This window comes from Hirundo rustica, chromosome 9 (assembly GCF_015227805.2).
Source record: "Hirundo rustica isolate bHirRus1 chromosome 9, bHirRus1.pri.v3, whole genome shotgun sequence".
Lineage (NCBI taxonomy): Eukaryota > Metazoa > Chordata > Aves > Passeriformes > Hirundinidae > Hirundo > Hirundo rustica.
The window spans coordinates 5,032,042-5,058,967 of record NC_053458.1 but is presented as its reverse complement, the minus strand read 5'-3'; the positions used below and the strand labels follow the sequence as shown (position 1 = coordinate 5,058,967).

Genomic DNA, 26,926 nt, shown 5'->3' with positions numbered 1-26,926 from the left:
TTTAAAATCAGGAGAAAAGAATTGCAGCATTAACAAACAGAAAAATAAAAAAGGTAATTTATAACCTGCTGCTCCGCTCTGTCTGTATTCAGTGGTGATGAACAAACACATCCCAGAGTCTGCAGGACAGACCTAGCACAGATTGAGGTGTTCATTAACATAACTTCATGGCAATGAAAGGTGCCATCACCCTAGGTAACAAGCTCACAAAAGAAAACGTCACTAGTCCAAGGGCATGCAGCCTACTTTTAATTTTCAGAAGAATGGACAGAACTGGAAAAGGTCCCAGTGAGAACAGCCTTATACCGACAAGATAACTGCACGCACATATCTAAAATAGAGAATAAAAATGGACTGATAGGAAGAGAAAAAAGAGAATTACCTTTTAACATTACAGAAAACATTGTCTCATGTCAGTAACCTTAGGTGTACATATGTCTCTGCAAGCGCCTTTGTAGCATAAAGAAATACTCCAATTCCCTCTGAGCCCATCCAGTGATACCTTAAAGGAATTATTTTAAAACTGAATTTTGATTGACAAATTTCAGCTGAGTTAAGTTCTTGCTGAAAAGTGTAATTAACAGATTTTTAGAAGGCAACTCCTAACCCTACTTCAGTGCCACTTCTTTAACGATGGACAGCTGAAAACCAGGCAGCTGTTAACAAGCTGAATTTCACCTTTTGGGTACCAGGAGTTCCCAAGTCTGAGGATTCACCGCCTGAATCCAGCATTTGTAACATCTCCTTGAAACACAAGCTATAAAATCCAAGCAACCGTGGTGAAACTGCTGAATAAGAACGAGGCATTTATGTCAGCCAGGCACGCTCACAAACAAACACCCCACACGCACTCTCTGGCGCAGGACAAACCAGCCCAGTCTTCAGCACCAAGCCCAAAACAACCACCTTTGAGACATGACCGCATGAGCAGCACCCACTCAAGACAACTAAAGAAGATGCTGGTCTCAAGATTTTTTAAATACTATTGAGAGACACTCAGCTTCACACTGGCAAAGCACAGTGGTTTATCCTGTCCCTCCAAGGTGCTCAGGAAAAAAAAAAGTTTTAAAGCTTGAAGTTAAATAAACGAGTTAGAAAAACACACTGAAGACTGAAAAGGGGAGGGAGGGGGAAAGCTTGTTACGTTTTTATTTGTTTGGTGAATAGGTTTTTGGTGCTGGTAGTGTTTAGGTCATGCATTTTCAAACTCACCCTTCAGGCTCTGAGGTTTCTGCTGCTGGAAATAATCTTTCGAGCCTCTAGCGCATCGCAGCTCCTGCGCCCTGGGCAGAATCGGAATCCTTTCGAATATGCTGGGGCGTTTGGGGATGAAATCTAGCAGAGGTGCTGACATTTCAAGGGGGCTCTGCTGAGGCTCCGTGTGGTCACCGCCGTTGCTGACAGATACTTTAAAGGACATCTGAGGATTCAAGTGAGCTTTACCAGCGCCGGGACGAGTCACCCGCGGCAGATCCTTCTGAGGCGCTCCCTGGCATTTGTCGCTCACCTCGACGCGGGCGCTGCCTTTCTGACCCGCGGCGAGCTCACAGTGCATGTCCGCTTGCGGCTGCTGCCAGGGCCCCCGCCGTTCTCCTGCACCGAGCGGCACACGGGCTGTCAGCGCGGGCGGCCGCCTGGACCCTCAGCCCTCAGCCCCGCCGCCTCCCGCCTCAGCCCCGCGCCGCCAACGGCCGATAACCGCCGCGCGTGAGGCGGCGCAGCCCACTGCCCTCAGCCCGCTGCCCTCAGCCCGCTGCCCTCAGCCCCGCTGCCCTCAGCCCCGCTGCCCTCAGCCCCGCTGCCCTCAGCCCCGCTGCCCTGACGCCGCGCCTCCCGCCCGCTGCCCCCCACACACCGGCCGGACGGGGGAAACCCGGGGCGCTCGGACCCCGGCGGAGGCTCGTCCGTGAGGGACGGGGCGGCCGGGGCTGCGCGTCGGCTTCGCTCCCTCTCTAGGCAACGCTGCCGGGCTGCTCGTAGCCGCTCCCGGGATGGCGAGCCCGGCCGGGAGGGGCGGGGAGAGGGCCCGGCACACGGGCGGGTTGTTTGGAGGCCGGTGCCTTTCAGCTGAGGCATCCGAACAGCGGCCGCCCCGGCAACCGCGGACGCGGTGGCAAAAGCGGGTTCCCCACCGCCGGGCTCGCCGCGGCCCCCCAGTCACCGGTCCCCGAGGGAGGGAGCGGGGAGAGCCCGGCCGGGCGCGGTGACAGCCGCGCCCCCGCGCTCCTACCTGGGAGGGGCCGCCCGGGGGGACGCGCTGCCCGCCGGCTCCCGCCGCCGCGCCGGGCGCACGGGCTCAGCCCCACTCCCCCGCCGCAGGGCCGGCTGCCAGAGCGTAGGCGGCCCGGGCCATTACCCTGGCGCGGCGGCGGGGCCAGTCGGGGCGGGCAGGGGGAGGGCTGTGCCGCCGGGGCCGCCCCTCGGGGTTTGGCAGCGGGGTACGCCCGCGGGCCTGGTCCGGCTGTGCATCGCGGAGCGCGGCAGGGGGATCTCGGGTTCCCCGTGCTTGCGGGGGCCGGTGGGTCAGGGTCAGCCTGGGTTAATAAGTCCGCACCTTCCCTGTGCCCGCCTGGTGGGGAGAGTCCCTGTAGTTGCCCACTTATCTCCCGAGAGATCCATGACTTTCCTCCCTGCGGCTCCGCTGCCGCGGGTCTGGACCTTTCCCCGCGGTCGTCGAGGATCCTTGTGCCTGTCCCGAAACAATCTGCTCAGGCGCGCGGCTGTCCCGGCACTACACAGCCACAAGCCAACCCACCACGGAACAGCTGGCAGTGCCCTATAAACAACTTGAGTGCGAAAGCCACAGCCCCGGCAGCATGTCACGGAGGAGCAGCAGGAGAGAGCAAAGCCTTGCCAAGGACAGGGGCTAGGAAGTAGGAGATGTGTTGGAGGTGGGCACGACCTGGCCAAGACATCTCTCTGGTAATACAGTTCCAGCTGCATTCAGTATTTCAGTCTATGGACTTGCATAGTTCCCTGCCTGCCCTACAGGTGCAGGAGCTGGCCCCGTGCCTGCAGAGACAATTAAGCTAGCTCAGAGCAAGCTCCACAGCACAGTGACATTTGCACTGGCTCCTCCCGGGCCAGCTTGGGTCTGGAAGCAATCTAGTTGGGTTTATTAGCTTGGGCCTGGTTCCAAGCAAATGCAGGCTGAGCCACGATGCGCAGCTTTGCACCAGAGAGCTGTACCAGCCCACACTTTTCTGGCTCAGGGATGTCTGCACCCTCCTGCCCTACATGCTGCTGTCAGCACAGGTGCAGCACAGCAGGTCTGTAACACACCAGGACAGCTCGAAGATAGGACAGACTCAAGAGTCAGCCCTGATTTACATGGGTGTAAATCAGACAGACATCTGGCTGGAAATCCTGAGCATTTGTTCACAGCAAACCTAAAGGAGAGGCTTGGGAGATTTAGCACGAGGAGGGACAGCTACTGAACTGGCGTCCTGCTACCACCCCTCCTGAGGAGCATCCTGCAGCAAGACAAGAGATCTTCATTTTCTCGTAGCACAGATGCTGCACAGACTGCCTCACTCAAGAGTTTTATTCAACCCTTAATAACATTGCCACGCTGCAGTGTACAGATGACAGGAATGCTCAGGACAGCAGGGCATGACTTTTTCTTGGCAAATACTATGAATGTTGTGGATTTAGTGGGAGAGAAGCAACTCTCAATAAAAGATACAAGATCTTGAGACAGAACAAGCAGTTCTGGGAGAAGCAGTACTAATGACTCTCATTTGCAATGCCTCTCCTCATTCCTGCCTAGTGTGGATGACCTGATGTCTACCAAGCAAGGAACTTTCCAGCCTTTCTCCTCAATAATGGCAGTAACGGGGTCTTTTTCTTCTGTAAGACCACATCTTAAATTGTCAGACGTTAATAGCTGTCTGTCAAATGTGGCTGAAAACTGGTAAATGTCCTCTGAATATCTTAGTGGGAACAAGAAGGTACAAAAAGGGAGAGAATCCCCACCTTACCTCTATGGGAAACAAAACTGAGTATCAACTAACTGGCACAAATACTGAATTGGAATGGTAATATCCATGGGATTTATGAAAACAAAGTAAAAATTTTCAGTGTGCATTACCACACCAACTCTTAGTGCTCTGCTAACCTATGCCCCCATCCCCCAGTCCTGTCCATCCATGGGGCCCTCAGGACCAAGCTGTTCTTTTTCTTTTATTTGGAAATGCTAAAGGCACCTGGCAGTACTACCACAAGCAGTAATTATTTAAGACAGAAATACACTGTGGTGACTGCCTAAACCTCAGATGACATGAAGAGGCAGTAAAATTTACTGAAGGAAATATTATTCCAGAACGCAGTGTAACCAGAGAAATCCCGCTGCTTCCAGCGCAGGAAATAAATAGCATTTAGGTGGATCCTGAAGGTAGGCTCATCTTGTGCAAATTATTACAGCTATATTACATGCTGCCCAAATATATAGAGGGAGTTTCCTTGAAAACAGGGAGTTTTGGATATATTGGGTACCTTCCTGGAGGGATTTTCTTTTGTGGTTAGGGATTTTCCCACAGCAAGCAGGGAGAAGCTCGTTAACCCTCATTACTGCATTCTGTACCTGAGGTCGTGTGTGGCCTGCTCTGAACCGCTGCTTCTTCTTCCTTTTAATCACCAATATCCAGAACTTTCTGCAAAATACCGGCAGGTGCCGCCACTGGCTCAGCAATCGCCCAGGGCTGGGCTGTTCCATGGGCAGGGACGGGCACAGAGCCTCTTCCATGTGCTGCGCACCCTCGCAAGCCAGGAAAGGTTTAGACTGAAGCACATCACAGCTCCAAGCTCCAACAGCACAGAGGGTCAAGGCCCTTCACACCGAGATGAATTTCTCCGAGGCAGATCATGTCACAGAAATACAGACCTCATAGCTCAAGCTGCAGGTCCCCATATTCCTCCCACAGGAAATGAGGCTCCATGGACTCAAACCTGCGCTCACAGCAGTTTCCTCAGGTTTGAGTAAAGCATTTGGCAGCTGCCCTGTCTTCAGTGGGACTATGCAGCTGGGGATGCCCAGTCCTGGCCCTGAGCAAGAGAAAGAGGTGGTGGATGGACATTCTCTTCCTGACCTGGATGTGTCTGATAGAAACTTGGCTCCTAAAGCTGTTCCAAAGCAACAATTTGGCCCCTGTGGCGAGTCCACAGACATGGAAGGAACAAGTGCTGGGAGAAACAAAATGCTCCTTGAATAACTGTACTAATGCAAGAGTTAAGTAGTCCCTTTTCTCTCCCTGCTGAATCAGAAGACACTTCATATGTTTTGGTTCTGGAACAAAGGCCAAGCAAGTGCACTCGTGGCTGCTGAGACTATTCCATGCTCTGGGTCACCACGACTTGCTGCATGCAGGAGCTGTACAGCACAATGATTCACCCAATGTTGTCACTACAGCCATGAGCTAGATGGGTGTCTCCCTCCTTGTGTCCTTGTGAAAACCAGTCATTGGCCTCTCTCCCCCATGACAGCAATAGTCTGCCCTTAGGAAAATGCGGCGAAGATTTCTCTATATGAGCCTTCTTGTTCAGCATTCCTCATTGCCAAGGGCTGTGGTGATTGGTCACTGGTCATGGCATGGCCCACACTTATGCCACTTTGCTCTTCTCTCTGTTAATGATGTCACCATCAGCAAAGCAAACCTTTCAGTTGAGGCAGACAGGCCATCTTCAGTCCCTGCTTCATTCTGAGTCACATATGAAAGGTGGGGTTGCAATTTGGTATAAAAAACATCTAGAGGAATGAAACTGCTTGCCTGAATATCCCCTCACTAGGTCAAGTGGGAAGGGCACAGGTGCTAAGTGATTAGAGACTTGCCCATCTGCCCATTCGCTCCTGCCTGGTGACCGAAGAAAGAGAAAACAGGTTGTAGTCTAAGACTAGCTTTGGCCAGAGTGATGTGGTATTGTATCAATAAGAACATTTTAAAAAGCTTGATACATTTTCCCTACTGACACCAGCCACGATCAGACCATTGCCATGACAGTTTTCAGGGCCTACAGGTGCTTTTGCAGACACTCAACAACAACTTTGCTCTGAACAGTCCCTGTGCTCACAACTGCACAGACAGAGGCAGTTTCCTGCCTCGAGAGCTGATACAGAGAGTGAGAGATCATCTGTAACAGGAGAGGGGAAAGGACACTGCAGGAACGAGACTCCAGTTCACCAAATGCAGCCTTCAAAGCTCTTTACCTTTGTCAGGAAGTGACGGCTGTAAGCGGTCGCCCTCACAAACCGGATCTTCAAGAGACTCTGAGCAGCTGAAACCTCCTGTTCCCCAAGCAGTTCTGTGGGAGGAGAGGAATGAAGCAGAACGGAGACAGGTAAGGTGAGCTGTGCAGAGCAAACAAGCAGAGGTGAAGTATTAATCTCTAGTTCACATGTTGAAATAATCTATTCCAGCAGGCAACAAAACGAGATTTTAAAAGGACACAATTGAAATTGTGAGAACTTTGTGTAACTGCTGTAGTGCAGACAGAGATGGGAGGTGTTACCATAAGCATTCTCTTAATACTGGGCAAAACAAGCTCTCTGGTGGGAGAACAACTAACTTTATTATAAATAACCTGGTTGCAAAGGAGCTGTCAATTCATACACAGCAGATTATTTACAAAGGCATGCCAAGTCCAGACTTGTTTTTGTTTTAATTTACTGCACCACAGATAGCAGAAGAGAAACAACCAAACAAAAACTGAGCCAAAGGAATTGTCTCTGTGAGTATGCCTGTTTCTTAGAGATTGCCCATATCCCTTTAAGGCAGCACAAAGCCCTTCTTTATAGTGGTTTGAAAATGACCTCCTAAATTAAGGCAGCAGGGTCAAACTGACCACACATTATCTAGTGATGAACTCAACTATTGCCTCATAACTTACAGATTTGTTTATAGTTCTTGTAGCTAGAAAAAAGAAATTCCTCCGATCACACTGACTTATCTTATAAAAACAAATGTCTTCACAACAGCATATTTTGGGAAAATCACATGGTAATCTTGAATCCACCTTTGTCTTGCAGAAACTGCAAGAAACAACCATAATCTCCAAAAGCCACTGGTAACACTACAGATCCCTCCTGCCTCCCCAGTTAACTGGCAGATCATTCCAGTGAACCTCTAAAGGGTCCAACCAGGCTCCATTCAGGATGTGGTTGTTTACACCTGCAGTTAGTTTCCTCAAACATTAATCTGTACTATTTCTCTGCATCAGTCCAGAAACAGATCCATCTCTCACAGCATGTATACACAACACAGGTAGTAAAATAAACTTCAGTCATAAACAAACCAACAAACAAACAACTCCCCCCACAGAACAGCACAACTTAAGAATATTCAGCTTGTAAAATCTAGTCCTTGGCACTGGGACATGCCAAGACTAGAATTGCTGGTACAAACTTGACTCATGCCTACTCTAAATGAGTTACAGAACTGGAGTTATAATATGATGCCCAGTTATTTTGCCTGGGGTTCCATATATTCAATGCACTGAAGACAGTGATTGCTGAATGAGCAGCTAGTCACTCTTCTTTCTGTTTTCTCTTCATTGGCACAGTGTCTGGGCCACACAGTGAATGTATTTACTGAACACCAGCCAAGCCCTGTGCAGAATACAGAATTATTCATTTACTCCAAGGCATTTCTTTGGTGTCCATCACTGCAGCAGCCTACTGATTTGGACACAAACATTTCGTTTATCATCACTGGAGGTGAGGGAGGCTGGGGTTAGGCTAAATCCCATTTTACAGCAGGGGCCCAGAAGCCAAAACCTTCAGTTTGAGTGCTAAACTTGTGACAAAGATTGATTGCTTCCCTCACCCTTTGCTCCAGGTTATTTAGCATTTCCCATCATTGTCTATGGTAAAACGCATTTCCAGTTCCATTGGTTAAATTCAACCCTTGGTATCCCAAACAGAACATGCAGAATTTGGGAGACTTGCAAAGTGGCCACCTGTGAAGAGCTGAAGTGCTGCACAGGATCTCTATGCAAAGCACAAAAAAGACAAACTAATTTTTCCCTGGCAGTTTTCAACTTGCACTAATTACAAGAGCAGACTTTCTCTTCCTAAAACACACTGTGGTTGCTGATAAAGTTTTCCCAGAACTGATTGTCAGTGTGTGCAAAGACAAAAGCCCCTCAATATCCAACTCTGAGATGCAGCCATGCTCAACCCAAAACTTTTACCACCCTGACAAGGCCCGCACAGCCTGGACCTGCTCTGAGCAGCAACCTCTGGCAGTGACCAGACAGGGAACCCAGTGCTCACAGAGCTACTGCCCCATCTCCCTGCTCCTCAGAGCTTGCCCTTGAGGTAGGCACATGGTCTGTCTCTTGAGCTGAAACCTCAAACACTAGTAAGCCCACAACTGGAACTTGCTTAGCAAGAGCAGAGAATGGTGCTTACACATAACCCTCAACAATTTTTGACTCGCAGGCAGTTATATATTTCCATTCCTAATTCCTGCAAAATTCCTCCCAGGCTCTTGTCATACCTTTTCAGACAAGATGCAGTCATATATACAACAGCCCACCCCAGCCCTGTGTTTTAGGAATCAAATTTAAAAGTGGAGTTAATCAAGAAGTGAAAGGCAAATCCTGTAATTTTTTGTGTTTTGGGCAGGGTCAGGAGAAGAATTCACAGTACGCTCAGCACTGGTTCCTTCAATGATTGCATGAGTACATACACATGGCTTAGGCCACACTTTTCTCTGCAATTATTACTGTAGGAACTGACTCTTTAGGGAGATAGAAAAAGAAACTAGAGGAAATTCCTGTGCCATCACTATTTATTCAATGAGTCACCTTGCATATCCAACAGGGAACTATTCCCACTTGAATTTGTGTTTTGTTGTTCGCATGGCAGGCTCCAGAGACACCATGTTCATCTGTCTCCTGACTGACTAGCTCTACTGTAGTCCCAAGGACAGAAAGGTGAGATCTTCTCTAGGGGTTTTTTTTTTTTTTTGTATTGTTTCTGAAATCTGAGCATGGTGCAGGTTTTGCTCTCTCTGACATGAGGGAACTGCGCTGTTTGTTTATTCTACACCATTTGTGCAAAGTCAATCTGCCAGATGCAAATCTCTACCATGAGTCTGCAGCAAAAGAAAGCAACATTCTACATCCCCTTACAACACAAGAGCTTGGCAAACCACATTCCAGGCATGTCCAGAGCACCCAAATGCATTTAATCCACACAGCAAATACATTAACGCAGTACTGGTGATGGAAAATATCAAAGGCCACAGAGGGAGGGGGTAGTGGGGAGGATTCTCAACTTGCAGTGTAGTGTCTGTGATGATTCCACACAGACTTTCACTGCTTTATTGCATCTTTGAGGAGAGGTGGTGACGGGATGGTGGGAGCATGGCTGCCATCGGTGTGTGAAGCCCTGCAGCTACAACACACCAGCCTGAACAAGAAAAGCACTGCCAGCATTCACCTCACAGGGAAAGGGGAGAGCACTGTATGTGGCAAAGCATCTCCACAGCCAGGTGGGTGCTCCTGAGGCCACCTCCTATGGATTCCATACCCCCACCCAGCCCCAGTGCATCAGGCCCTCCCCAGACAGAGCACCCATGCCGCAGGTGGCCACGTGAGGAGCTGGGGGAGGCCTGGCAAGCACAGAACCCACAGACTGCACCACTTGCCTGTGACTGAACAGGTACCAGAACATTCACCAGCGAGAGCCTGGCACTTCCCTGCCTGCCCCGGGAGCCAGAGGAGCGTGGTGGGAAGTGGGAAGTGGGAAGATGGCTGCTGCAGGCCTCGGGACACGGAGCACAGCACACACAATGCAGCCTCTGTTCAAAGCACGCAGCCACAGAATCGAAACCACTTCATTTCAAGGGGCATTCAGGCCTGGAGCCACGACTGGCACAGCGACAATTCTCCAAAGTGGCAGAGCTCCTGTTGAGGGAACAAGTCCTGCCCGGCTCCGGTGGATACGGCAGTGTGCAAGAGCTTCAAGGACCAGAGCCTCTGCATTTGTGTTCCCAGAGTCTGAATTTTCAAAGCTGTATCTCAGAAAATGAAGCAAGATAGGATTTTTTTTTTTATTTATAACTGATTGCTCAAGAGCTTAAGCCTCTATTTCATTACTCCACTGTAACAGAAACACAGATCTGAACCATCAACCACGTACCTCTCCACAGCTGCAGTGGATATTTTTTCAGGTACTCCTGACTGCAGCTCACCTGTGGGAGAGGCAGATTGTTCACAAGGTTACCAGAATGCTGTTCCACCTGTGCATGCACCAGGCAATCCAGCAATAAGATGCAGCTCAGCTTTGAGACGATTAAACAGATGAAAAAATATCAGGCTTGAGGGATCCAGTTTAGTTGCAGCTACACAGAAACCAACTGTAAAAAGGCTTTATTTTATTTTTTTCTTCGGTATCCAGAATGCAGAATTGAACTCAGGAGACACTTCCCCTACCTCACAGAGGCTTCACAGACTGATTCTTTTTATGTTAAGACAGGGTATACAAAAGGACTTGAAACACAGTTTGCCAGGGGAATAGAATTATTCCCAAAGCCAAAACCAGAGTAAGATGTTAACAGTTACTCAAAGGACACCCAACATACCCTTTATATTCTTGTACACTGTGATTCACAAGCATGAGATACTGTTAAAGATGAACTTTTAAGTTAAGGCTTAAAAAGTAAAACAAAGTCTTCAGCTCTTTAAATATTGAAGCAGTTAAAGAAACCACAAAGCAATCAGCTTTTGAAAACTCTTCTGTCATAGGGACAATGCCATGAATCACACACATATTAGCAGATCTGTGCAAATCTCTGCTGCAACACAAGGACAGACCTCAACCACTTGGCCATCAAAAGGTCATCTACATTTTTAAGCCTGCTGTTCACAACTGTAACACTTAATTAGAACTTGCAGTTTATGGCTGTGGGAGTGTTGCAGAAAATAACACAGCAATAAAAAAAAATATTGCACTTGTTGAAAAGTGTGAAAAATTTATTTGAAACTCACCTGCAGTATTTGGTTTACCAGTTACACCTGAGGTACCAGCTAAAGCACCATTTAACTCCAGGTGTACATTGCAATGCCAGAAAGCATGCAAATTAAATTATTTAATACGTCAGGCAAGAGGCTTCTACCTGTGGTAAAAGTCAAGCATGGGGAAGCTTTAGCTTAACCTTAAACTTAAATTTTGTGAAAGGCTATCTATCACCTTATTGTGTTTGCTATGGGCCATCTCAATGCAAAAAGAACAATATAATTCTCATTTCCACTACCAAATCTAACATCTGCAGTGTCTGCATTACAAAAAAATTACCTCTCTGTACTGAAGAAAGCAACATGCAGGTCTCACTGAAGATTCAGGGGTTTCTCTTTTACTCAAACCTTACAGTCACCCTATTACTACACAGCCACATCACACCAACATAACTAACACCACAGCCATCCTCAAATCTCGGGTCCTCTGTTAGAAAAACAAAAACCATAGGATTAACAGCACTGAAGGAAAATGATAGTTTTGTTTCCCCTTATCAAACTAAATTAATTTACAAGACCATTTAGCTTACAGTTCTCATCTTCATACTCCACACATTTTCCAGTATAGATATCAAAGTAACTGGAGTATGCTTAAAAACTGACTACTTAATTTTCAAATTATTTAGATAGGTTTTCAGACAAAAAGCTTTTTAAAAGTAGCATTTTCCACCGGCATCTACCAATAATGTACACCATTTTGAAAAATTCAGATGTGCTGCAAACACCCTTCCTAACCCCCAAACAGAAAGCTGTTGATCTAAACTTTATTTCTCAGTATCATTACTTGGGAGTTTTACTAAATGCAGTACTGTTTCCTGTAGGTTTCTGTATAGATCAGAACTTGGTATATGCTAAGTCACCTTAAAGATAAAATCTGAGCTGCTTACTTTCCAGGCAGTATTTGTGTGCCAATAATGCCTTTTTGCACACCCATTTTTCTCTGAAGGAGTATTTCCAGCTTCCAGAGGAGCAGCATGTTTTATTCCTGGGCACATCTGTTTCTTACACTTAAACTACACTCTTGATCTAAAAGTGTTATCAACTAAATTTATGAAGCTCTTAAACACTAAGTATCTACGTGAGTCTCTCCTCAGCTCCTTATAACAGAAGAGAGTAGGGAAAGAACACAGTGTGAAAAATAATGAAAGATCTGAGTGTCAAAATAACTCTGGCAATCTTAAATGTCATAGTCTTACCTAGAAAGAAGAACCGGCACTTTCTCATTTGGAAGTGACATTAAATGAAGGCAAGATGGCAAAAAATTACAAGTTTTATTATACAAAAGATGATCCAAACCCATAAGAACTCTTCTACAGTTCTAAAAGTTTCGCTCTGCAACTTATACTTCCATATGCTTTTCCAAAAAGCCAAGGAAAAAAGCCTCATTAGTCCCATTTTCTTCTTAGCAAGAGTTTTGAAAAAAAAACCAAAAAAACAAAACAACAAAAAAAACAACCGTAGCTGCATCAAGATTCATTCTTTGTACTCCAGGAATTGCTGAAGTCTTTTCTTATGTTCTGTAGACACTTGTACAGCACTAGAAACAAATGCAGAACATTTCACATTAAAAGTAATATAGCACAAAAATGAAGTCTCATGCCAAAATTGAGTGTACATTGAAATCAATTACACTGAAGCTAAATTTTATGAAAAACCATCTATGTTCCAAGACAAAGAAGCATTTAATCCTTGAAACTGTCAATTCTTATCCTGAACAGCTTCTAAAAAATACCAGGAAAACCTTGCCCATTTCCTTACCTCTAAACAGCAACTGATTAACTTGCAAGGATGATTTAGATAAGAAAGAATCTCCTAAAACGATCCCTCCTGTATATTGAGCACTTTGAAACTGAGGGACATTTCATCCCCAGAGGGAGAGATGGGCAAATACTACAGGAGGTTTCAGTCCCACATATTCTCAGGCCAAGTATGGAAGTTTGCCTGCTGGGAGAGTGGCTGAGGAAGAGCTGTTGGACAACAAGGCAGCAACAGAATTTTATTATTTGGACCCTTCATAGGATTCTCTCGCTGCAGAACAATTGTCTCTAGTTGATTTATTTTCTTTTCAGCAGCTCAGATTTATTAAACAAGTGGTATTCATGAACTGCTTCTGAAGAGTTCATGAAAAGTCACTAAGAAAAATTGCCCAGAAATCTATGAATAATAAATTTCTAAGGGGGACCATATATCTACACAGGAACTTTTTAAGGTTCCACAAATCAAAAAATACTAAAACAGCACATTATAATAATGACCAGAAGGGATTTTTGTCCCCTAAACTTCCTTTTTTACAGGTCCTACAATGACATTAATTAAACTAAATTTAACAAGCAAGCAATCATGAGGAAGTTCTTACTTCAAGTGCTCTCCAAAGACAGTAGTTATCCGGTATAGGGCTGTTTTCAGAGATGCTCTAAGTGCAAATCGTAGTGTTTTGTAGGATGTGTCCACCAGACTCCCTGAAATCCGGGGAGGTTTGCTAGAAACATGTGGCAGTTTGAAATGTCTGTCTACGACCTGATTGAGAAAAACAGACTCCTGTCATCCATTCAGTTATTTCATAATGTAACTAGTGACATGGTTGTGTCAAATAGAGCAAAAATAAAGTGCAAGTTCAGAAATTCCACCAAGACACACAAAAATGTTTTGGAGATTGAGCATTTCCCAGCCATCAACAGGAACATAAGCACAATACATGCTGCAGGAGAAACACAATTCTGTCCTGTATTATGACTTGTTTCTTTCACAAACAAGGGTATTGGGCTTTTTTTCCCCTCTGGTGCCTGTTCTTGGAATAGATGACTTACACTGAAGAACTTTAATAATCTCTAAATTCTTTCCAAGAATCTCCATTAGGGCAGTGTAAAATGGTTATGTTAATAGGACACGGATAGCGGTGGAAATAAATCTGGATTTGTTAAAACACACATTACACAAACATCAGTAATTTGAGAGTAGTTTCTTCGTATTAGCAGAGACAGAGATTTTATCTCCTGAGATTTGCAATGTCTCCAAGTGCTCCACGTTGCACCAGGAATTGTGTGCAACCAAATAAAGTTCTAACTCTGCAAAAGATATTGTATTAGAACTGCTGCATCCCCGAAATAAACTCTTCAACTGAGCACACAGCAACATTTCTTTAAAATTAAACATTCCATATTTTCTCCTTCTACATTTCAAAACACCAACAGGGTTTTTATTCATCTGTTTCACAGTGTACATAGTGGCAACCAGCTGTTTTGGTTAGATTAACTGCAGAAGGGCTGCTTTAGCAGCAGCAACTTCAATGTTATGACTAGTCAGCAAGGTTATTGTGTAAAATCAACAAGACTCCTTCTCCTCTCCCAAACTTGCCTTGCAGCAAGGAAAAGTTAAGTTTTACCTCCTGAAGAGTCAGTAACGTGTTCAGGATAGCTGGCAGTGTAGTTTGGACAACTCCAAACTGGTCTTCAGTAAAAGAGGCTGCTACCAAGTGAGACAGACCTTTAAAAAAAAAAAAAAAAAAAAGAAATTTGTTGTAATTAGTGTTTCAAAAGGTGAGAATTCAGTAACAAAGCTCATGGTGTTGCCTGAAGATTCCACTAGTGTGCTGGAATTCCTCAGGACTTGCTGCTGCCAGCTGACAGTCACTCAGCTCTGGCTCAAGGACCAAACCACTCACTGGTTTGACAGGTGTGTAATAGCTTGAGGTTGGTAAAGCAAGGGTTTACATAAATATTATGTGTGATTCCCATCTCCAGACTCTACACATCCCAAGCCGTACCTTCAATCTGACACTGCACAGCACATCTGCCCATAAAACACATCACCAAGGAAATTGATCAACTTTGCACAGTCAAATGTAACAGAAGATTCTATCAATACTAGTATTTACTCATGACTTTGAAAGAAACAAGAAAAATCCAAAATGTAACTTCATACTGTCACTGTTTTTCTAATTTTCTGCAAAGCAGCTTTTTGTTTATTTGCTAAGTTACTACCTGAGTGCCTCCCTCAGCTCTCTGATAAACCGAGAAAGATGCAGAGCCTTTAGTCTGCTGTTGTAAAAGGCATCATACATCTGTCACTAGAAAAAATGTAAAAGTGATACATGGGTTCACATGAGAGAGAAGCACTAGAAATCAAATTTAGGAATCTGTACAGAACATAAAGTAAGAGATCTCACATGGGATCTCCAAACTAACAACTGAATTAGACTTTAGTCATGTTGATGTCTGAAATGCAGTTGTGTTTTTGTCAAAAGCATTTCAAAGACTTTTTTTTTGTTGTTACATTTATAAAGCACAGAGCCAAGAGTTTTCCATGAACCAACAGAATGGATCAGTTGGAAACCATTTACCTTCCAAAGCCCAGATGTGCATTTGGGCATCAGAGAAGACAGCTTGGATGGAAGCTTCTGGGTGCTGAGAAGAAACCAAAATGTTGTGAGTGCACTTTATAAATATTATCACCAAACTTGCAGGTTTCAGAACAGACGTGCAAGGCCAAGGCATCTTGGGAAATAGCCAGAAAAATCTGATCTAAAGAAGAAAATTCCTTTTGGACAGGAGCTGCCCACAATGCCACAGTGGTAACTGAGGAGGGAAAAAAAAAGGGGGAAGAAAAGCATATACACTAACTTGCTTTCAAAGACTAAGAATTCTTCAAGCAAAATGCAGTTTCTAATCAGATGAGTTTAAAAGCATTGTTATTCTTATTTTCTGCAGGTGTGGGACAGTCCTGCTGTGAAACTCACAGCAAGCAAGAAGTTGTACTTATGGAAAGCCTCAGATGAAAATAAAGGTTTTAAAGCCATTACCTGTGTCTCAAACACAGGACCACCCTTACCTTGCTGAAGAAATACATTATCAGCGCTCGTTTGGACAAGAAGTTTTTTATCTGAAAAGAAACAAAAGATTAAACATATCATCTGCATTTATTTAATGCACAGTTGGCCCTTCTCAAAACACAAAGGCATTGGGAGTGGAGGGAAGGATATAAATATAAACTACATTTATATATAAACTGAATGGAGAAGGAGGCATTCATTCCATAAAGTGACAAATTCTTCCAGAGAGTTATCACCTAAGCTGCAACCCCTATGCACTGCAATTTTACTCCACCTGTTCTTGCTTGTTCTGAAGCCATGTGTAAATAAATTTTGGCTGCACTGCCTCACTGCCAGTTCTTGCAGCAGAGAGCACCGGCAAGGATTCATGGTGGGAACCATTCATTTGCTGATCTGCAAGGAAAAAGTACAGTGTCTTCAGAAAAAAACTGATTGCTGTCACTTTACTCCTCACAATGCAGCCCTTCATTGACAAGGCTGCTACACTTATGGCTCAAGTGCTGTGGAAGAATCTCTACCTGAAATTGACGTCCACAGCTTTGGTCCCCTTCTCACGACAAGGGGACTTTGGACTGATCCGTGCCAAGGAGACTTGACATCCACAATTCCCATCTTGTAACTTAAAGCAGGAGAGCTGAAAGGTGAGCCAACATCAGAGCCGGGAGATGTCTTCACAGGCATCAGGGATGGCTTAACCAGTGGAGACATGGAGGCTCTGAGAACAATGTTGGACCTCTGTGACTGGAATGACATGTCTTCTATCCCAACAGCTCCTGGTGACAAAGAACACACTGCATGAAGACAACAAGCTGGCACAATGACATAGGAGATGGGTTTGTTGTTTGATTGCTATTTCAACAACTTCTGTATCAGGGCTTTTATGAAAGGATACGGTTAGCACTCTGGTCTTGCAAAGAAGTACACATCAACATAAGCATGGGGGAATTTCAAAGTTCATCACCTTAAAAACAGCAAGTGATGAGAAGGATCCTTGTGGATTTATTTATTTTTCTCCTGATAGCCAACGTTACAACACCCTGCTATATATGTACATGAAGTGGGCTCTTAGCATTAATTACTAGAGAAAAGGCTGCCCACAGAAGAATGAAAAGTCATTCTGATCAGCATGTAAGAAAAGGCACGTCTGTCTCCAAATCCAAGGATCAGCAGCACTAGGAGAAATTCACCTGTGACATACCAACAGTGCCTGCTGTTGCCAGGGCACTGCCTGCTGAGGGATTCCATTACCTGGCAGCCTTGTGCTAACACAGCGGTGCTGCCAGGAATGATGCCCAAGTCTGGCATGTAAAACACTCGAAATGCCTGGAGGCTGCTCACAGCTCAGGAGTCAGACTGGGCTTTCCTCACTCTGCAGCGATATTAGTGAATCACACAAACATAAACACAACCTAATTTTACCATCTTAAACTAATCATAAGAGCAGTTATGCAAATTACAGAGCATCTCTTGGCAAGACTCAAATTCTCTCTGTGCAGTGTTGAACCACTTACTGAAACTGTGATAATCAGACTTCTTTTATTCATGCAAGTATGGAAAAAATACTGTATTGAACATAATATCATGCAAGTAAACAAACTGAGTAAACACAATAATTGCAAGTTTTCTAGCTACTTTGGGATGATTTCAACACAAATATCTAAAACTAATTGGAGGAGGATCTTTTTTGTTTGTATTTATTTGCAGAAATCCCATCACAAAATTTAATTGGGACAAAGGTATCCATTGCTACCTTCGTGCTTTACAAACCTTTATGAGCATTTCCTCACATACCTGGAGTCTGTGGAGGTACTTTCATCTCTCCCACTGGTGGCTTTGCTCTCCCGTTTGCTGCTGCTGCTTCTTGCTGTGCAATCAGCCTCTGAGTGAGGTCACTCAGGAGACTCAAACACTCCCGGGATATGGCAGTCCAGTTGTGTGGGTGCCCACCTGGCAGTGCACAGAAAGAGCAGGGTTTAACCCAGCTGCACCTCCCTGGATCTGTTCTGACAGTGCCCCTGTGCTCTCAGCAGGAGCTTCACTGTCACAGTGCCACTGAGCTTCTAAAATGCCACAGGGCATTTGAGCTGTGGCAGCTTGTTTGTACTGAGAGGAAGATGAAAACATGGACAGATTCAACGGATAACTCTAAAAAGACTTCAGTGAAACCTGCTAAGCAAGCAGGCAACACAGGCAGTTCAGCCCATCAGATCTGAAATCACTAAACAGCTAAAGTGAACAAATACCAGTGGCAATGGCAACACAGTTTTGAAGCTGTACAAACTAGAATTCCTACCAAAAGTTCCTGAAGGCTTCTAAGCAGGTTTAATTGCCATATCTGAATACAGCAGAAGGACTAATTGAAGTTACAGCCAGTGTTTGCTCTCATAGCTGCAGTGGTGACTCAGTATTTGTGCCTGATTTCCCCTCACTCACACCTCAGCTTTCAGCTCCCATACACATCTGTTAGGTTATCCAGTCTGGACTGTATCACTGGTGGTGTGAAGTGGGCCCTGCTTTCAAAATCCTAAACCTGTGTTTCCTCGTGGCTGTCATTTAAGTCCAACAGACACCACAACTGGTTGAGTTTAGCAGGTGAAACAGCACAAATATAGATAATCAAACATCCTTTTGGAACAGGCACCACAGGGAAGAGGCTCCTGGCTTATGCAGCATACCTTACAACATTACATAATTTCTAAGAGCATTAGACTAATGGTTTTAAAAAAGGAATCAACACAAAATAATTTGTATAATTACCTGGCTGAGAAAGGCTAAAGACTTCCTGTCGTCGAACAGGAGAATACTGGGAAAGTAACATCAAATCTTGTAAGGCTAAAAACTACAAAGAAAAGAAAATGTTTTAGTGCATGCAAAGTCCAATGTATTTGCTTAAAAAAAATGTAGTTATCCATACAAAATCAATCCCTACCAAAGAATGAGCTCACACTGGCTAAAACCAGTCATGTAACAGAAAGAGAATGGAGGCAAATCCTTAAAACCACTCTGGATGGGGCTGCTGAGCTATTAAGAGCTTTACTGATATGTGAATTCTCAGGAGTTCAAGAAGATTTAAAGCTTGCTTTATTCTCATAGCTCAGGCAGAAAGATATTAAGACACTAAAAAGTCTAAGAAAAGAACAGTTTTTGCAAACCAGAGCTCAACTACAGCTTTAAGAGTCAGTGCCTTACGGGACCAACTTACCACTGCTTTTTGATGTGATTAAGCAATTCATGGGCCACACTAAAAATAACCAGATTTCTCCCAGTATTCAAAACCCTATTTTAAATTAGACACTTTAATGACATCTGAGATCATATATTAGATTTCCTGTTCCTTTAACTGTTTGTGCTCAACTCTTCCCCACCTATCCTCAGACAATGCAGCAAAGCTTTAAAAGGAATTGTAGCCTATTATATCTCCAGCCTTATCAGAAATCTGTAAAATCATAAGGGTAGATTGTGTGCAAGAGAATACTCTTATCTTTATTTACATAATACCTCTTAAACGAGGTCTCCAATTTCTAAGTGTTATAATCAGCAACTCCTATTAATGATTACCACAGACCAAGATTCCTCTTCTTTACTCACAGGTTTCAAGTAGCTTTTTACTATTGCCTTTTATAAAAAGGAAACCCAACTTCCAGTGTAAGTATGGATGCATTTTTAATTTCAAGAGAGAACACAGGTGTTAAGAGCTCACATATATGTCGCAGGGACAAGAAGTTGAGAGCACAAAGGTTTGAGAACACTTGCTTATGTGACAACTCATGAGTTACAAAAACCTGAATGCCACTAAGCTGCTGGTTTTGCATCAGAACACACTGACACTTCCGTTGCACACAGATCTTGCCTCTAACTAAATGAATCTTCAGTTACAGCGTGGTGAGCACCAGCAGATGTCACTACTAAACAAATTTTCATCGTTAAATGCAACAGCCTGTAAGTGCTCTGAGGCAGCTTTACAAGGAACTAACACCTCAGTGAAGAGAGCTGGCACCTGGAAGATGTGACTGGACACTGAAAAACACCTTTTCAGCACACACCTGTCAGGGAAGAGGTTCAATTACCTTTATAAGGAGGGGAGGATTGCTGTTTAAGATTTTAGGCAGGCACTGGTCTGTCTCCTGAGCAAATGTTGGTTGAACGGGGAAATGATGACTCTGAATAGAAACATCAAAAGTTGTGTTATACAGAGGAAAGCACTTATGAAAGACCAGTAAACTGGCCTGGAATTTCTAACATAGAAACAAAAAGAGTTTACTACTTTTGCTTAAATTGAGAAATCTTAGAAAACCCAGCTATCTTTATCTTCAAATAAATGTGCTCGTGGGCTCATCTTACAATTTCTTCCCTGACTTTTCAGTTAACACTATGCAAATATTTAAAAGTAATTTTGGAAGCTTTTTAGGTCATTAAAAAAAAACAAAAAAAAACAAACAAACACCACAAACAAACCATGAGGATAAACAATTTTTTTTTATCATTTAAAAGGGCAAAGTCCATTTTATACTTTCATAGATGAATGATTTCTTTTGTCTTCCACAGTTTTATAAGCAATACAGTAATTAGAGATGTTGACAAGGTGTTCACTGGTGCTTGTTATTATCCTGAGACAGGTTGATCACACCTCAGAGCTGTTGTCATGCTTGACTCATTGTTGATCTTTTCTCCACATAGTTACAACTACACCTTACTAATTAAAGCTAATTAAACATCCCAACAGCACTGTATTTCATTCCATGAGTACTTTGCACCAATACATTGACCCAGGATTTAAACCTCACTTTTTTTTCCTCTTTTATCAAGTCTCATAATGTTTTAATTAAAAATAAAATAAAAATCAAGTTGTATTAAGAATTTTTTCCTCTCTATGGAAAGATCTAGAAACAGAAGCAGAGGAGTAAGAGGAGGAGGTGGCAGTAACAAAACATTAATTTTGTAAGGAACACAGGTCTTGCTATGAGAAGAAAAGGAAAGCCAGTTAATTCCAGGCCTCTCTTGACTATTCAGTTATCAGTTACTACCTGTAGTGCATGCTGTGAAAATTCAAGAACTCATTGTGAATTATTTCCTAGGTAGAACTGCTTTTGAAATGGGAGAATTATCTGTGCCACACTGATGATGTAACTTGAGCACTGTCACAAGTACTGACCTCTGTGGCATAGATTTTGAAGAGCAGCCAAGCAATGTACCAGGTCATCAGAAGAAACACACCACTCAGCCAGGTATGGTAAAACAAGGAGAGATCCAACAAGCCACTCAGAGTGTCAAGAGGATGTAATTTACTGCAGATAAAATAACCAAGAGGATAGAAGTATTTTAGTATTCTTATTAAGAAAAATTAATTAAGGAAAATAAATATGAAATAATAATGACTACAGTTTTAGTCTATTAAAGTATTAAGACTCCAGCTTCCCTATTTTAAAACAAACAGCAGTCATAAAAATATAAGGTTGTTCCCTCCCAATTAAAGAAAAAAAAAAAAAAAAAAAAAAAACCACAGAAAACCAGGTAAAACTCATAGATGCAATCTGGAGTGTTGACACTTTCTAATACTTTAGAGGCTTATGGGGAAAAAAATAAAAGTGATTTCCTAATTACTATCTTAATGACAAGGGGATGCTGATTCCTTTAGGCTTCCTTTCAGAAATGAGCCAGAGCTCATGTGGGGGCCAGAGCTCCCCACATTCTGTGTGGGGAGGCAAAGAACTGAGTCCTGCTGCCAGGCTGCACTTCCTCAGCAAAGGAACCTCCCAAAAATATTCCACATTTCCAGCACAGTGTCCTACCTACCTGTCTGTATGGAGATCCATCGTGGTACATATCCACACCTTTGGGATATAACCTAGGGGGCCAAAAAGAAACTCTAAAACAAATACAACGCAACAAAACACACACACAGTAGGCCAGAAAAAGAGGACAAAAATAGAATTCATACAGAGACAGGAGACTGGTCTTGTAACTCGCATGGACAAGGAGACAATCTGCCTTTGGGGTTACTTTGTTTTAAGAAATAGAAAGAAGAGAATGAAAAAAGGCTTCAGGCTAGCAGCTATGCACTGAGAGATGCAGACCTTCTCTTTTATTGCTGCTTCTCAGCAGTGAGTTAATTGTGCTTCCTCACTAACAAAAGAGGGATACTAGTAATTTAATATTAATTTTCACTACAGCCCAGGCAGCAGCAAAGTGCTTTTAAAGACTTAATGGAATCTGATATAGAACCACCATACTTTTAATTTATCCCCCTGATGTAAATAAAGGGATAATATTTCTTGCATAGTTTGACATCATTTAGGAGGATAATTACAACCCTAACAAAGAATTCCTGATTTTCAGAAAGTCCAGTACAACCATCTTCATCAGCACAGATCTTCTTTTACCACAAACCAAACTCCATTTTCATATTGGAGGGAGCCATCCTGCCTTTGCTTCCCAAGCTCCCTCCAAATAATCCAAAGGGCACTTGAGAGTAAAACCAAAGTGCTGATCCTTGCCTAAAAAAATGGGATGAAACAGCAACATTACACACAGTGAAGTCCTGCCCACTGCTGGTGTGTCAGGTTCAGCTCTGGGACACCACATTTCCACTGCCAGGCAGTGGGAGGAGCAGTCCAAAGCCTGACTGATTAAAGTTTTCAAATACAGCAATTACAAATACAAAAAATAGAGAATGTCAGGAACCCTTACCAAAAAAGTAATAAGTGACACAGAAGTTTCTAACAAAATATAGTGATTCCACACAACTGTGTTTTATCAGGAGAGGCAGAGATCTTCTGAAGCGTAAATACTTGTATTGCTAAAACCAAACAAAAGAAATCGTTTAGTATTCCACATTCAGAACAAATCAATGAAACAGTTAATAAAAATAATACAACAGAAAAGGACAAGCTACTTGAAAGCCTGAAGTCTAGATCAATTAAAAACTTAATTTAAGATAATTCCAGGTAAGATAATAAATTACATTTATTAATTATGCTCCCAATCTTCCCTGACATTTTATAATAATTTCTAGTTCTTATCCCGTTTCCTGCTTGTAGCAGTGAAAACAAAGAAAGGGGTAGATTGGCTTAATACATAAGGGAACAAACTAGAACAACCCTGTCTAATGCAAAATAAAGGAAAAAAAAAAAAAACAAACCAAACCAAAAAGGGCATATGTAAAACCAGCACAGTATCTTTAATCTACTAGATTTCATTTACATTCTAAATGTTTAATTAAAATATAGGGAAAATGAAGACAAGCCTGAGTTCCACAGTCAATAATCATCCAAGCAGCAAAACCAACGTAACACGGATGCTTTCCTCCAAATAAGGCTGACAAATGAAACCATGAAAATGAAACTATGCAAACCAAATGCAACCAAAGTGATTGAATTTTTTTATTTTACTAGGTTGCATTAGGGAAAAAAAAACAAGAAAAAAATAAAGGCAAAAACAGAAGAAAAAAAAAATAAAAAGGAGAATTAAGAATGTTGAAATAGATTTTTTTAATCTATTTAAAAATATTCTAACTACAGCATTGTCAAAATGCTATTTGGTTTGCTGATGAATTGAATGGTCAGCACAGTGCAGCCCATGTTTTTTACCAATACAACCAACCTTGGTTAAAGACAACTCCTGCCAAACTGGCAGTGTGGACTCTGTCAGTCTGGGAATCAGGAAAAGTTAATGGCTGCTGTGAGGCTGCAGCAACAGAAATATTTTTAAGGTGATTTTTCACGCTGGTACAGATTTCTGCAAAACTCCTCCGGAGGAATTAATGGGATTTCAGTTTCCATAGGGCTACACATACAAAAAGGCTTTGGATGTTGAGCTCTAAGCAAGATTTAATGTGCTATTTAGACTTGAACTGAAGTTTTTTTTGTTGGTTTGTTTTTTTTTTTAACTGTCAAGATTTTCAGCTTTTAGGTGCTCCTTGTTGTCAGTTCCTGAAATTGGTACCCAGTTTGTGCACGTTGTCTTTCTCCTGTAGTTCACCTGCCACCTCAGCCAGCTTTAACATGCATCAGAGGGGTGCAGTCTAAATGTGAAGAGTCACAGCATCCCAATTTCTGTGCTCATTTAAAAGGAGCTGAGGAGGAAGGAGTAGGATGAACACTGCTGGCATTTAAAGCTGGGTGTACACTTCATCTATCAGTGACAGCAGCTGCACACAGGCAGCTCCTGCTGCCATGCTCATAAATTATCCAGGCTTTTTTGATCACTGTTTCACTTATACGTGTCTTTCTACAAAGATGCTTAAACCTCTTACCTGTATGATTGGAAATGGCAAATAATTCATGTTGTTAATAAGATAGAAAAGGCTGTAACTGTATCCCAAGAAAGCTCCAGAAAGCAGAAAGAAGAGGTGATACTCATTTAGGCACATCTGAGGAACAGCATCTTCTAGGCTAAAATAGAAAACTTAGAATCAATTCTGAGGCCAAAACAAAAAGCTGTTCAAGGGAAATCACATCAGAAGTTTGATTTTACTTTCCTGATTAGCACATCTGACGATACCTCAGTAAGTTTTTGCTAAAGTAGGAATCTCACCACCTGTTTTTGTAATTTATGCAGGAAATATATCCCATTAACCACACGACCAAGATCTAGTTCAAGTGACAACCAACTTGTCAACAACTTTCCATTAAGAATCCTGGCGATTTAGTTCTTCTGGTCCAGTTATTTCTCTGTGCATTGTAACATTTACAAAGGGGGGTACTTTCTCTCCTTTAACAAAGAAAATCAACATGTAATTGCTGGTTTTTGAGAACACCCAAATACTTGGGATTCTTTTTGAAAGAAAGGATCAGTAAATGCATTTTACAATAAAAGCTCTTTGTTTATCTTTGACACACACAATTACCTCTCTGAAGGTGTGCAGGACACAGCAAGAAACTGGAACCTCCCTTTTGTCATGACTGTAGCACACCAAGCAACCAGCATTCCCATGATAGCATGAACAAAGGAATGGATGACTTGCTGAGGGTGAATAATTTTTCCTATCAGTGCTAATCGAGAGCATGGTATCGATGGCACAACTGTAAACAAAAGCAGAAAAAACATTTTCACTTCTTTCTCATAAAATCTCTCATTAAAAAAAAAAAAAAACAAAAAAACAACACCTCACCATTGTCACTAAAGAACTTTTCACAGGATCAGACACTAAATTATAAATGATCATCCTATTTAATTTAGGTATCAAAGATAGTTCAACAATTTACACAACCCACCTGCATAAAACTCAACGTTGAAGATGCTTATTACTATTATCACCACAGACATCAGGAAGATACAAAAGATGACATAGGAAGTATACAAATCATTGAAAGAATCTAAAAAATTAAAAATATTAATGTTCAGAAAATTGCAATAAGACAGCAGCAACATATAAAATAACAGAACAGGTCATTTAAGCAATGGACAATAATCCACTGAGTGCTTAAAGGGGAGTAATGGTCAAGAGACTTTCTAATCCCACATGAGGTCTGCCCAGCTACACAACATTTCTGCACAAAAGCAAATTTAAACTTTATAGAAACTATTTTAGACCCTTACAGCTGCTTTTCTTATAAGTGAACACTTATAACAAAGTGATGTTTTGGAAAAAAAAAAAAACCAAAAAACCGTGGCTCAAATATCACATTTCCCTTCATTTAAGAAAAGCTGCAGCCATCCAGCCACACTAAAAAGAAAAGAATTTTCTTACAGAGTAGTTCTTCTGGGCTTTTCTGTTTTCAAGGGAAGAAGGAAGTCAATTCTCTCTGCCTGGAGCAGCTCAATGATCACAGGCATTGAGCTTCCAGCTAAACACCTCTCAATTTTCATTGTAGGCACCCAGGGGAAGTTATTCTCACCATGTAGAGTGGCTGCTTCAGGAATTTCTCTTAGAATTCAGTGCACCACGGTGAAAACTGAAGCTGATTATGGAAACAGCAGCTGCAGAGAGTGCACAGGGAAGCGTGTCCAAGGACCCAGAACAGATAACTAAAGCACTTAACCTGTTGCTTTTGTTTGTTTGGTTTTTTTCTGTGAGGAATTTACTCACATGAACTCGAAACACTTACTCCTACCTAGGGTAGACTGCGGCTGCTGCGGTTGTAATACAGAAACATTTAAAAGGCCAAAGACTATTCAAAACGCAAGTGCAACACGATGCCACCTTCAGTTCCCGTTATCTGGGACTGAGCCCAAAACAACAGAGTACAGGAATAAAACCCCAGAAACACAAACACGCGAGAGCAAAACCAGGAAAACGCGGCCGGGCACCTACTGGAGATCCAGCGCACCGGGTGGAACGGGTCGAGGCCGCTGAAGACGACGAAGGCCGCGGTGCAGATGGGCAGCAGCAGCACGGACCAGGTGATGGTGGCGGCCACTCGCCAGCCCAGAACCTGCGGGGACACAGCGTGAGGGGACCGGGACCCGCCAACCCAGTGCCTGCACGGTGAAAATGGGAGGGCGGACCGGGACCCGCCAGCCCAGCGCCTGAGGGGTGCGCAGGGTGAGGGGACCGGTGCTCACCACCCCAAAACCTGAGGGGAGAGAGAGTGAGGGGGGCCCGGCACAGACACCATCCGCCAGCCCAGCGCCTGCGGGGAGACAGCGTGATAGAACCGGGACCGGGGGAGGATGCGCCGCCACCCGCCAGCCCAGCGCCTGATGGAGCGCAGCCCGTGGGGAGCGCAGCCCGAGGACCGACCTGCCGGAGCAGCGCCCGCTGCCCGCCCGCCGCCGCCTCCATGGCCGCGGCCCGGCCGCCCGTTCAAAGCCGCCGCCCAACGGCCCCACGTGCCGGCCCCGCGACACTTCCGCCGCGCGCCCGGGCGGTAGCCAATGGGAGGGCGCGCACGCCCCTTCTCCCCGCCCCCGGGTGTGCGCGGGTGACGTCACTCGCGGTGGAAACTACGCGTCCCGGCGTGCCCCGCGCGGCGATGGCGGCCTGAGGGGCTCTGGGGTCTCCTCCGTGTCTGAGGGGACAGAATGGAGTCCGGGGCGGCGAGGAAATAAATTGTCACATTAGTCCACATTGCGTCCGTTTATTTGCACTTTGAAAGCCTCGCTGGCGGCACGGACCCACCTGAAGGCGATTCACTCCTGTCA

The 26,926-nt window shown here is 43.7% G+C and overlaps 2 protein-coding genes across 7 annotated transcripts in view; both read right to left on the bottom strand.

The window, feature by feature from the left end:
* The window catches only part of GLIS1 (GLIS family zinc finger 1), a 188,225-nt gene extending 175,902 nt beyond the window's left edge, over nucleotides 1-12,323 (bottom strand). For 3 of the 5 annotated variants that reach the window (XM_040073138.1, XM_040073139.1, XM_058421762.1), the window contains exons 1-3: nucleotides 12,213-12,323; nucleotides 6,203-6,297; nucleotides 1,213-1,593 (exon numbers count right to left, since the gene is read on the bottom strand). In XM_040073138.1, the coding sequence (XP_039929072.1) occupies nucleotides 1,213-1,593; nucleotides 6,203-6,297; nucleotides 12,213-12,316 (580 nt within the window). In that variant the 5' untranslated portion in view covers nucleotides 12,317-12,323. Of the gene's footprint in view, nucleotides 1-382; nucleotides 476-1,212; nucleotides 1,594-1,855; nucleotides 1,918-6,202; nucleotides 6,298-12,212 lie in introns of those variants that run through there. The other 2 variants (XM_040073140.1, XM_040073142.1) reach the window with 2 other exon arrangements.
* Nucleotides 12,269-26,573, bottom strand: NDC1 (NDC1 transmembrane nucleoporin). Of its 2 annotated transcripts, XM_040073143.2 has the most exons (18): nucleotides 26,526-26,573; nucleotides 26,097-26,217; nucleotides 25,057-25,158; nucleotides 24,690-24,864; nucleotides 24,096-24,234; nucleotides 22,532-22,640; nucleotides 21,638-21,689; nucleotides 20,997-21,129; nucleotides 19,912-20,004; nucleotides 18,602-18,683; nucleotides 17,636-17,791; nucleotides 16,363-16,617; nucleotides 16,119-16,237; nucleotides 15,844-15,894; nucleotides 15,356-15,419; nucleotides 14,399-14,499; nucleotides 13,373-13,533; nucleotides 12,269-12,553 (listed from the first exon to the last, which is right to left on the bottom strand). In XM_040073143.2, exons 1-18 carry the CDS (start codon nucleotides 26,565-26,567, stop codon nucleotides 12,490-12,492), a joined length of 2,019 nt encoding a protein of 672 aa, XP_039929077.1. In that variant the 5' UTR covers nucleotides 26,568-26,573; the 3' UTR covers nucleotides 12,269-12,489. The 2 variants fall into 2 exon arrangements, with proteins under 2 accessions (XP_039929077.1, XP_058277746.1); XM_058421763.1 differs by lacking the exons at nucleotides 26,097-26,217; nucleotides 26,526-26,573 and adding an exon at nucleotides 25,681-25,699.
* Between the last annotated feature and the right edge of the window lie 353 nt (nucleotides 26,574-26,926).